General features: G+C 52.2%; 2 protein-coding genes across 5 annotated transcripts in view; both read left to right on the forward strand.

The window, feature by feature from the left end:
* Window positions 1-12,342, forward strand: part of LOC123368280 (slit homolog 2 protein-like) — a 19,442-nt gene continuing 7,100 nt past the window's right edge. For 2 of the 4 annotated variants that reach the window (XM_045012935.1, XM_045012936.1), the window contains exons 1-2: window positions 2-902; window positions 11,282-12,148. In XM_045012935.1, the coding sequence (XP_044868870.1) occupies window positions 15-902; window positions 11,282-12,148 (1,755 nt within the window). In that variant the 5' untranslated portion in view covers window positions 2-14. Of the gene's footprint in view, window positions 903-9,545; window positions 9,877-11,281; window positions 12,149-12,342 lie in introns of those variants that run through there. The other 2 variants (XM_045012937.1, XM_045012938.1) reach the window with 2 other exon arrangements.
* LOC123368327 (zinc finger protein 397-like) overlaps window positions 9,900-12,342 on the forward strand; it is a 22,952-nt gene continuing 20,509 nt past the window's right edge. Inside the window, exon 1 of the mRNA XM_045013066.1 lies at window positions 9,900-10,481. The gene's annotated coding sequence lies outside the window, so the exon portion shown is untranslated. The remainder of the gene's footprint in view (window positions 10,482-12,342) is intronic.

A 12,342-nucleotide genomic window follows, 5' to 3' on the forward strand; every position in this document is an offset into this window, starting at 1 on the left:
TCTGTGTCCTGTACATGCTCTTGTCTCCCCTGCAGACCATGCTGTGCCCCACCTCACCTCACCTAGCCCTCCTGGCCCTGCTCTCTGTGGCTGGCGCTGTGGGTCCGGAGGAGCCATGCCCGTCTGAGAAGAACCTGATCAAGGACCAGCTGCAGGTCAATTGCTCCAGAAAGGGGCTCAGCGTGGTGCCACTTGCTCTGCCCAGGAACACCGGCATCCTGCTGCTCAGCGCCAACCGCCTGGCATCCGTCTCCACTGCCTCCTTCCAGCACCTCCGTGAGCTGGCTGAGCTGGACTTATCAGGCAACGCACTGGGTGCGCTGCTAACTGGGGCTCTCCTACCCTCGCTGCAGGAGCTGATCCTGTCCCACAATGCCCTGGAGGTGCTGCCCACACTGCAGGGCCTGCCCGCCCTCACCCGCCTGACCCTGGCTCACAACAACATTACAGAGCTGCTGCCAGGGGCCTTCCGGGACGTGGGGAAGCTGACGGAGCTGAATCTGCGGGGGAACCGGCTGCGGACACTGCCAGACGAGGCCTTTGAGGGCCTGGCCATGTTGAAAGACCTGGATCTGTCTGATAACGCCCTGGAGGAACTGCCACGGGGGCTGTTGGCTGGGCTGGAGCTGAACACACTGTGGCTGTCAGGGAACCAGCTCCGCACTCTGCCCAGCGGCTTCTTCCCCGAGGGGCACATGTTCGCCTATGTCTACCTAGCGGGGAACCCCTGGCGCTGTGACTGTGGCCTGGCCTATCTGCGGGACTGGATCGTGGACAATGACATCAGCATCTACATCCAGGAGCAGAGGACAGACGGGCTGCTGACTGAGAATAATCCCCGTAGCCCCGTGTGCGATGCGCCCCTCAGACACCACGGGCTCCCTATCATCGAGTTCCAGCAGGTCTGCGGCAAAGCAGGGGACACAGACTTGGATAGCGATGGGACGATGACAGAGGAGGGAACCACTGTGCCCTCCACTACTGCCCCCTCCACCACCCTGCCCTCAACCACTCCCGTGCCCCCCACTACTGCCCCCTCCACCACCCAGCCCCCAACCACTCCCGTGCCCCCCACTACTGCCCCCTCCACCACCCTGCCCCCAACCACTCCCGTGCCCCCCACTACTGTCCCTTCCACCACCCTGCCCTCAACCACTCCTGTGCCCCCCACTACTGTCCCCTCCACCACCCTGCCCCCAACCACTCCTGTGCCCCCCACTACTGTCCCCTCCACCACCCAGCCCCCAACCACTCCTGTGCCCCCCACTACTACGCCCTCCACCACCCTTCCCCCAAGCACTCCCATGCCCCCCACTACTGCCCCCTACACCACCCTGCCCCCAACCACTCCTGTGCCCCCCACTACTACGCCCTCCACCACCCTTCCCCCAAGCACTCCCGTGCCCCCCACTACTGTCCCCTCCACCACCCAGCCCCCAACCACTCCTGTGCCCCCCACTACTACGCCCTCCACCACCCTGCCCCCAACCACTCCTGTGCCTCCCACTACTGCCCCCTACACCACCCTGCCCCCAACCATCACCATGCCCCTCTCTACTGCCCCAGAACCTGCATCCCCCGCATCCCCACAGCTCCCCAGCACCCCCATGACTCCCACCACCACCCTTATCCCCTCACCTCCCTTCCATACCAGCCCTCTCCACATCCCCCCCTGCCACCAGCCACCCCCTCTGATGGGGGCTCCCCGCCTCTGCACATGCCCCACCCCACCCCCAGCGATGCCCGTGGCTGGGCGTCAGAAGGGCAGGGAGGACCCCCAGTGGGGCCACTGGGTGCTAGCCCATTGCTGCCTGCTGCACCTGATGCTCTACCTGGCCTCCTTGCTGCTGCTGCTGCTGCCCATGCTGGCTCTCGTGGGCTGGATGGGCTGGGTATATCTGGGCTGGTATCGCCCAGCTCTGAGGGGTCCCCCGGGGGCACGGCTGGTGCGGTACCAGCTGCTGAGAAAGGGGGAGGGGGCAGCGCCCCCCATGATGCATCTCAGCAGCTTCAAGCGCCCCATAGAGCCCCCAACCTTCCGCACCACCAAGGAGCTGCGGATCCACCGCGACCCCCCGGTGCCCTCCTTCCGACGTGTTACCAGGAGGCTGCTGAGCGTGGGGGGGCTGGGCCCCTGGCGGGCTCCCTCCGCCTACAGCCTAGACAGGGGGGAAGCAGCTATCGGGGCTGTCAGGGTGAAATATGCAACCGCCACCCTCTAAGGGGGGCAGGACACCTGGGTTCTATTGCTGGGACTGGGGAGGAGGGTCCTGTGGGCTTGTCAGGACACCTGGGTTCTAGTTCCAGTTGTGTTGCTGTGACCTCACCCACTGTGCGCTGGGGACAAGATTCCTCCCACTGCTGCAGTAGCTGGGAGGCTCCCTTAATATATGTAGAACCCAGGAGTCCTGACTCCCAGATGCCTCTCCTGCCTCAGACCAATGGGCTCTTCAGCCCTGTATAGCTCCCCCATGCATACACCTGTTGCAGAGGCCAGATCTGGAATAACTGTCCAGAGGGGCAGTTTCCCCCTAAAACCAGGCAGTTCAGGGCTGGCTTGTGCCCTGGCAGAGCCCTGTAGATATTTCCTCCACTCTGTGTGAAGTCTCTGGTTGTTCTTATAATCCACATAAATGTTGATCCTACTTTGAATCCTGTGGCAGATAGTTCCATTGGCTAATCACAGAATAAAAACCTTCCCTGGATGCAACTAGGTCACAGTTCAAAAACACTAGGCTGCTAGTGGTCTTTGCTGGAGGTGAATAATGATGCTCAGTTTTGCATGCTCCCCCTAGATGGGAAGGGCCCCATATCCTATTCCCTGACCTGTCTGGGCCAGCCAATTCCCCTGCCTTGTGGGTGGATCAGAGACCACATGGTCTAGAGCAAAAACACCCCATATCCCAATCCCCACCACTCTGAGCTGGCTAGATCCCTTCCCCTGGGGTTACATCAGCCAGTGCCCTCTAGAGGGGAAATGCCTAATCTCCCACCGCCCTTAGCCAGCCAATTTCCCACCCTGGAGCTGGATTGGAGCTGGTGCTCCCTAGAAAGGAAAGGCCTCATGTACTTCTCCCCACCCCCATCAGCCTGCCAATCTCCTGCCCTGAGGCTAGATCGAAGCTGGCACCCACTAGAAAAGAAAGGCTGCATTTCCCACTCCCTGCTGCCCTGAGCCAGCCAGTCTCCTGCCCTGGGGCGAGATGGGAGCCAAGGACAGTGCCCCCTAGAAGGGAAATGCCCCATCTCCCAGACCCCAGCACTCTAAGCTGGCCAGTTCCCCCACCTTGCAGCTGATTTGCAGAAGCATCTTATAGGAAAGAGAAGAGTGGATAGTTGTATGATTGTTTAATGGCTTCGCGTTCTGGTTCCATTTCCCATATAAGTGTCTGATTTCCCACATCATTCGAATGCACTAAACTGCGGCTAGAGCACTTTCTAATTTCTACTTCCTCTGTAACTAACACACACACAATGTATAACCCAAACCCCATTTCATATGGGAGAGCTCCTTGAGGGTCTTAAAGAGAAATCACAGATGGTTTTGTGGAGATGTGAGGAGTCTACAATTTTTGTTTGTTCTTCTTGTCTTTCAGTGTCAGAGCTAGAGCAAATTACAGTCCAGGTTTTAAGGGGCATTGCTGTAGTATAGGGTCACATGCCAAATCTGTCCCAATGACACAAGAAGGAATCCAGCTAGTTTAGCAGCCAATCCCTGTAACCACACAACTCCTTTGAAGGAAAAGAGAGCTCGTAATATGAGAAGGGGAGATCAAATAAAAGAATTGGCAACAAAACTTTATCTGGAATGAAATAAAAATGGAGACTCGGGAAGTATATTGTATAATCAGATTTCATTCAAATTTTAGAACATAGTTTTCTCCAATTCTATGGGAGAATGAGACTTCATTATTTAAATTTTTATATACCACAAGGGACATAAACCCACAGGTGGTTTCTCTAATGTAGTGATTATCATCTTGGTCTGACATCTGACAGGTCCCTGGTTTGAAACAAAGCAGAGATGATACATTTTCCTTATTTTTTTCAATTTCTCTTGCTTTAAATGTAGTCTAGTATTTAATGTTTCCCAGATCACTGAGGTCAAAAATCATATTCACATAAGGGAAATGTCATGACTATCCTAAATGGATGGACAATACATTAGTCCATCTTGCTCAGTTTATGCTATTATAGTGGCCGGTAGCGAGCTGAGTGATCCTGATGGATGACTGTAGATAATATTTTCCGGTCATGTTCCCACAGTGACATTCTTGGATGACCAACATCCCCCATCTTTCAAAGGAATAAACTGCTAACATTTGGACCTGAACTTGGAAACCTGGCCTTTAATAACAGGAAGCTCAAGTTTGGAATACATTTTTACAATTGGTATAAGATTCACAATGTCACAATAACTGAAATTGCTTTGTCCTTATCGTTTGCCTAGCATAGAAATAAATGTCTTTAAATGTAAAAGAGTCAAGTTAAATCACTTTTCAGAGTCAATATTTATTTATTTATTTAGCATTTGTGTGTTCGCCAAGCCAAGCAATAGTGTTCTCAGTGGCCAAGTGGAGCTCTCGGAGCTCACTGCTGAATTTGGTTGGTGGGCACTCCTCGACAATGTGTATCATTGTTTGATCTGCGCCACAGCTGCAGCTTGGGTTGTCTTGAAGACCCCAACAGTGCCCAGCCCGGAATTGGTTAAGAAGGACCCAATGATGACGTGGCAAGTCAAAGCCAGGCAGGCGAGCAGTAGGGTCTGTGATGAGGAACTGATTGGTGATTGGTGTTAAGCACTACTCTTCCCCTCACAAGGACTCCACCGTCACATCCCAGCATGACAGTAGAGTTGCCAATATTGGTTGGACATATTTCTGGAGTTTTTATCATATGATATAATCTTTAATTAAAGATTGATCTTTAATTCCTGGAGACTCCAGGGCAATTCTGGCAGGTTGGCAACCCTACATGGCAGCCTCGACCACAGTGGGTATTGTGATGAAAGACAGGTGGCTGGTGAGCCAAAAAGGTCTTTCAGCAAGGGCAAGCTTGGGTTAGCATTTACCTTCCCAAGCAGCTTGCCAGCTGCAGTCTCCCTCCTGATGTAAGAGGGCTAAGAACTGGAAGCCATGGAAGATGAGTTGGTTGGAGAGTTCCTGTGATGATGTGCATTGTTGAGTTGAGTTGCATGTCAAAAAGTTTGGTGTATAAAGATGTGTGTTGTTTTTCACTTCTTAGGTTCTGATGCAATGTGTGACCATTTTGTTTCACTCCTTTCTTTAAAATTTTAGTAATTGCCACAGAAACATTTCTTCTTTTGGAGAGACTACATTCATTTAATCTACCCCCACCCCTCCAAAAATAGAGAAAGATTGAAATATTCAAATATCAGTAGAGCCAATATTTTGTCAGATCCCCCACCACCCCCCGCCCCACATCAAGTAGCATGGAAAAGTCAATCCTGCTGTAAAAGCAGCAAAGAATCCTGTGGCACCTTATAGACTAACAGACGTTTTGCAGCATGAGCTTTCGTGGGTGAATGCCCACTTCGTCGGATGCATCCGACGAAGTGGGCATTCACCCACGAAAGCTCATGCTGCAAAACGTCTGTTAGTCTATAAGGTGCCACAGGATTCTTTGCTGCTTTTACAGAACCAGACTAACACGGCTACCTCTCTGAATCCTGCTGTGTTAATTCCCCATAGCATGCAAGGAATATATTGTAAAAATAACAAGATCTTACCAATTTCAGACCATTCTTTCCCATATGCTGATAACTGAGCTGAGGGCTGATTAGAAAAGACTGTTACTCACCGTTGTAACTGTCGTTCTTCGAGATGTGTTGCTCATATCCATTCCATGTAGAAGGAGCCGCTTTTCGGTTCCGAAGGGGGAGCGCTCGGTGCCGAAGATGGAGGGGTTAGAGCTGCCTCCATGAGGAGTTGTTTAAGTCTAATGTCCCTCTCCTTCTACATGGAATGGATATGAGCAAGCACTCGAAGAAGAAGCCATCATTTCTGGGCATGTTATAAAGGGACCTGGGTTTGGATGGGTTTTTTACAGCCCTGCCCCCTGTCATGGCCATCAAAAGGTGTATGACTTGGCTGGTTCCTGGGGGATGAGGGTGCTGGATAGGGCAAAGATGTCCCTGTCATGGAGACACAACTCACCTCCCACCAACATCCCTGCGCCAGCTCCGAGGGCAGCCATCTGAGATATGCTGTCCATTGATCTGTGCACAGAAAATTGTGTTTCTGTGTAGAGTCCGGGAGGGACATGAAATGACCACCTGGTGGCACCATAACCTAAGGAATGAGGGTGAAGGACTCAGAACAGCACCCAGGCTGAGAACTGATTTCACTCCTGTCTCCTGGAATGAACCATTGGTAATAGTGACTCTCCCCAGGCAGGCAAGGAGGAAAAGGAGCAGCCAGGGGCTAAGAAGATGAATTACACAGGTGGCCCAGTAAAGCATCTGTGAACGGCCTGGAGGGTGAACCAGATTTACTAAAGAGTTGACACAATTTGAAAAACAATTTATGAAACTCAAAGAGTGTTCTTGTCTAATTTGAGAATGGGAAAACTGGCCAAATGCTGAGGAGAACTGATTCCCTCTGTCCAGTTTGAACCATAGTCCTTTAGCATTAGAAAGAGTTTTTTCAAATCAATAGTTTGCTATTGGGATATGTGCCGTAGCGCAACTGGTAGCACATGAGACTTTTACTCTCAGGCCTGTGAGTTTGACACCACCACCACCATTAGGATACGCCTCTCCTTTATTTTTTTTAAGCAGTTACAAACTCCCACTAAGGAATGGAATTGGAATTTTTTTTATTCCACACAGCGCAGGGCTGTTTCTTATCTATTTTGCTGTGGATTATTCTTGGGGAAGATGGAGAAATCCCCTACAAAAATCTTTGTCTATGTTTAAACTGCCCCAACCCCAAACTACCCCTTTTTGCCTCAGAAAAAACGAAAAGCACTGCCCTTTCTGAGAGTGATGTACCCCCCGGGCTCTGTCAGTAATGCTGAAAGTTGTGCCACTCTGTGAACGTGTTCCCGCCTCTCTCCAAAATTGTGGCATCAGAAGCGGGAATTTGCTTCACTTTTGTACATTAAATAAACTGCTTCTGTGTTCCTAAAAAGAAAATAATGTTTTCTGTGAAAACATCATTTTTTAATACAAAAAGGAGTGACATGAAATAGCTACGTGACAGCACCAGAACACCAGGAATGGGAAAGAAGAGGCTGCTAGTCTGCACATTGATTACGAAAAGGGATGGACTCTCTTGTCTGTTCACAGAGAGACTCATTTATTTCTCCAATAGGCAAACTTAAATTTAAACACATTTGTAGGGTGGCTGAAAGGGAATTCAGGGGGATATTTCCCTCCGGGGACATCGTGCCTGGCCCAGCACTGCTAGTAAAAGGGCTGATGCGATGAACGGGTACATGATGCCATGGCAGCCTGCTCATGCATCATCTACTGCTGGAGGAGTGATTTCAATCCCAGCTCTGACACAGGGTGAACAGGTGTCTGCTTCGCTCTTGTTTTAAGGATCTGAGCACTTCAGGCAACGTGGGGATATAGCTCAGTGGCAGAGCTCCTGTTTTATCTGTAAGAAGCTGCTGGGTTTCAATCCCTGCCGTCTTCTGAAAATGCTTGTTTTGATTCCTGTCAGTGGGGGGCCAAAGTCAGGGTTTTTTTTCCTTACTGAGGCAAAAATAAGGTGACAGTAATTTTTTACGGCTGATCAAAGAAGGTTCAGTGATCTTTTTAATCTTGTTTCTAAAAAAGCATTGTTTCCTCTAAATAACACCATCAGAAAACAAATATCCCTGTTTCAGCCCCTAATGAGAAACTATGCCCCTATTCTCTACACTCCAGCCTGTCACTGGTAACATCCCCCACACTGGGGAAACTGGCCAGAGTTTTTCCCTCTTTAGTGCAGTCTGAGTCACACACATTGCCCCAAAGATAAATCTCACAGCCCGAATTAGCGAAGACCCATCACAGCAGAGTCTGGGAGTAACTCAGCCATGAGATTGGCCAGAAGTGAGAGTGTTCACAAACCATTGTCAGATGTCATCTTTTGACTGACAGGCTGGTAAGTAAGTAGTGTGGCTAGCTCAGTTGGTAGCATAGGCACCTTAAGGGAGGTGGTTTTTGGCGCCACATGGGGGGAATTGTGTTTGAATTTAGTCTCCCCATGTAATAGCTCCCTACTATTACTCAGAAAAAAAGCACAGAGAAAGTATCAGAATTTAGAACATTTTCTATCTGGACAATGAGCTAAAAAGCGGCCATGAGGCAGTTTGAGTCAATTTGAGAAACAGGAGAAACAAAAAAAATCCTCCCTCTGTGGGACAGAAGCGGAGACACGAACCATCCCAGGGAGAGGATCTGCTGCCAGCTTGTATCATTCTGAGACACAAGAATGGTCCCAGCTAGATGATCAGACTGGGGAGTTTCTGCTACTGGTGGGGATCAGTCCTATAGAAGCATCTCTAGACACACTAGACCACCGTTTCTCAAATGTGGCCACCACGGGGTTTCCCTGCAGCAACAGCAGTTTCCTGGGCAGTGGGTGCAAACATCAGCCCCTCCCTTCCCTCCCTCCCTGCCTGTTGCTCCTGCATGATCTGCTTCTCTGGAGACACAAGTGGGACACACAGGTGGGGCATACAGTGTTTAAGGAACAAGGTGAGGTGGCAAGGAGGGGGTGAGAAGGCGAGTGGCGAGGTGAGCAGTGGGCGGGGTGGGGTGAGCAGTGAGGCAGGGGGGCCTGGTGCAGAAGTAAGGGGGCGAGTGGCGAGCCAGCAGCAGGGTGAGGAGGTGGGGGGGCGGTCTGGCTGCGAGCAGGGGAGTGAGGAGGTGAGCGGCAGGTTGGGGGGGTGAGAGGAGATGAGCAGCAGGTGGGGGACTGATGAGGGATGCAGGAGACGAGCGGTGGGCCGGGGTGAGAAGGTGAGTGGCGGGCGCATGGATAATGGGTGGAGCCCCCCTTTGGAGAGGCTAGCCCCCGACTCGACCCCTTCTGCCTGCATTCCCCATCCCCCCCCCCGGCAGCCAGAGCAGCTGGCCAAGGCCCCGAGACCATCCCGCCACACCCACACACCTGCCTGGAGGAGCCCTGAGCCAGCTACAGCCACAACCGTACCTGTCCTCCCCTCCCCAGACCCAAGCCACCCAGAGATGTTTTTCATTATTATTTGGACTTCTATTATGTCAAAGCATTTTTAAATTTACCTCAGAATTGTTATACAACCACTTTTACCAAAAAAGCAAAAGAAACAATAATAAAAAAGACAAGAATGTGCAAGGCACCTTATTTGTGTTTCTATTCTGTTAGATCCAGTAAAGAATAGAGATAACTGTGCATGGTTTTTATTACTGAGTCTGCAAAAAAAAACCCAAAACCTTACATAAATAAATTACAATGATTTGGATGTATATATGTGCATATTACTTTATTAACTTTAGGAACAATAAATAATTTTAGGAAAAAGTGTCAGTGCGGGCCAGCAGCAAGAGCTGGTGGCCACACTCTGAGCCCACCAAAAATTTTGTTGCAAGAATCCGTGCACTAGACTTCCCCTTCCTGCCAGGAACATCCTGTTATCATTCCGTTTCTCCGGCCTCTCTCTGCTCTTTCACTTCCACATTCCCCTCTCTATTGCTGGCTGGCTGCAGGGGGGAGGAACACATTCAGCTGCTGATTACAAACTGCGTGGACAAACAATTTCTGCCACAGCAACAGAACTGGGTGCCCTCCATTGCACGAGCTCCTTGTGAATTGGCTCTGATTCTCCGGAGGTCCTAGGGGGCTTTTCACCCTGGAGCAGAGCCTGGCACATCCCTGCGGTGAGGTAGGTGGAGGAACTCGGAGACTGAGTGTGGCACTGGGGGTGCAGGGCTCTGTCCCCAGATGCTAGTTCCTGCTCTGTCCTTGTTCTTCTCTGGGTGAGACCAACCCCTGGTCTGGAGAGCCAGAGCAACCCTCCCATCCCCAACTCCAGCCCAGCATGGGGCTGGGAGCTGGGGCAGCAGCTCTGCAACAGGGACTCTGCCCCCTCTGTGCCCCATGGCATCTGAAGTAGCACCAAATGATTCAGAGGGGCTGCTGCCAGCACTCCAGGGGAAGACTGGGGCAGTGTCTGAGCTGGGAGTCTTACCATTAGTTAAACCACTGCAGCTCTGTGAGTAGACCAGGCCTCATTTCGCTTGTGCATATTACAAAGTTTAATCATGACCTAACCTTATGTTCTTATGATGGGTGGTTGTTCCCAAGCTGTGCGCGCGATGGTGCAATCTTCATTATGGTACATGATCACGTGCTATTTATTCCACACGACCCCTTGCCTCATCCAGCACACAAAGAGGGTGAAGTTCAGGCTGTTCGTACAATTCAGCATTTCCTAGCTCTGAGTACTCAACTTTGGAACCTAAATAACGTTCTTTTCATGTGTTTTTTGTAAGTATTATTATTTGTATTGGAGCAGGGCTATGAGGAGCCCCAGGCATGGCCCAGGCCCATACTGTGCTAGGGGCTGTACAAACACTAAACAAAAATGCAGTCCCTGCCCCCAAAGGGCTCGCAAACTAAGTCACATGTTTCAAGAAGTGGAGACATCGATTTCAAGACAGTTGGTGGAATACAATGAATTGCTCACCCAGCCATGGGTTGAAGCAAGGGCGGAGGATACAGGCAGGTGGGGACTGGATGTGGTAATTACAGGGGGGGAGGTCTCCTGGCTGGATCAGCTGCCGATGGCATAAAGTGAGCAGAAGATACAGGTTTGGGTGGAAGGGAAACTACAGGGATTGTTTCAAACCTTTTGAGTTTAGTCCACCCTAGGAGATGGTGAGCAGGTGTGAGGGAGTCAAGTCCTTGTAAGTGGTGCTAATGGCAGCTCCCTGACATTGTTACAGCACCAGCAGGGTTAGTGTAGATGGTCCCTAGCATGGTCAGGGTGCAGGTGCAATGACCTCCTGCCGGATGGGACAGAGGGCACTGGGGAGCTAGGGATCCCTTGTTATTAGAGCCAGTATCTGCTATGGGGACCCAACACTGTTGCAGCACCAGCTGGGCTGGGGTAGATGGGACCATTGTGGGATAATATCCCACCGGGAGTTGTCCCAGCACTCCAGACTGGGGAGTCACAAGTCTCAGTTAACGTTCACAGGGTCGCTGTGGTGTTGCAGTCTGAGCTGCTTAGTGTAAACACGCCTTGTGATGTCTGTGTCCTGTGCATGCTCTTGTCTCCCCTGCAGACCATGCTGTGCCCCACCTCACCTCACCTAGCCCTCCTGGCCCTGCTCTCTGTGGCTGGCGCTGTGGGTCCGGAGGAGCCATGCCCGTCTGAGAAGAACCTGATCAAGGACCTGCTGCAGGTCAATTGCTCCGGAAAGGGGCTCAGCGTGGTGCCACTTGCCCTGCCCAGGAACACCGGCATCCTGCTGTTCAGCGCCAACCGCCTGGCATCCGTCTCCACTGCCTCCTTCCAGCACCTCCGTGAGCTGGCTGAGCTGGACTTATCAGGCAACGCACTGGGTGCGCTGCACACTGTGGCCTCCCTGCCCTCGCTGCAGGAGCTGATCCTGTCCCACAATGCCCTGGAGGTGCTGCCCACACTGCAGGGCCTGCCCGCCCTCACCCGCCTGACCCTGGCTCACAACAACATTACAGAGCTGCTGCCAGGGGCCTTCCGGGACGTGGGGAAGCTGACGGAGCTGAATCTGCGGGGGAACCGGCTGCGGACGCTGCCAGAAGAGGCCTTTGAGGGCCTGGCCATGTTGAAGGACCTGGATCTGTCTGATAATGCCCTGGAGGAGCTGCCACGGGGGCTGTTGGCTGGGCTGGAGCTGACCACACTGTGGCTGTCAGGGAACCAGCTCCGCACTCTGCCCAGCGGCTTCTTCCCCGAGGAGAACACGTTCGCCTATGTCTACCTAGCGGGGAACCCCTGGCGCTGTGACTGTGGCCTGGCCTATCTGCGGGACTGGATCGTGGAGAATGACATCAGCATCTACATCCAGGAGCAGAGGACAGACGGGCTGCGGATTGAGAATAATCCCCGTAGCCCCGTGTGCGATGCGCCCCTCAGACACCACGGGCTCCCTATCATCGAGTTCCAGCAGGTCTGCGGCAAAGCAGGGGACACAGACTTGGATAGTGAAGGGAGAATTACAGAGGAGGGAACCCCTGTGCCATCCACTACTGCCCCCTCCACCACCCTGCCCCCAACCACTCCTGTGCCCCCCACTACTGTCCCCTCCACCAACCCCATCGCCCACCATCCTCAGCCAGAAAATCTCCCACCCTGGGGCTGGAA

This window comes from Mauremys mutica, chromosome 4 (genome assembly GCF_020497125.1).
Source record: "Mauremys mutica isolate MM-2020 ecotype Southern chromosome 4, ASM2049712v1, whole genome shotgun sequence".
Classification (NCBI taxonomy): Eukaryota; Metazoa; Chordata; order Testudines; family Geoemydidae; genus Mauremys; species Mauremys mutica.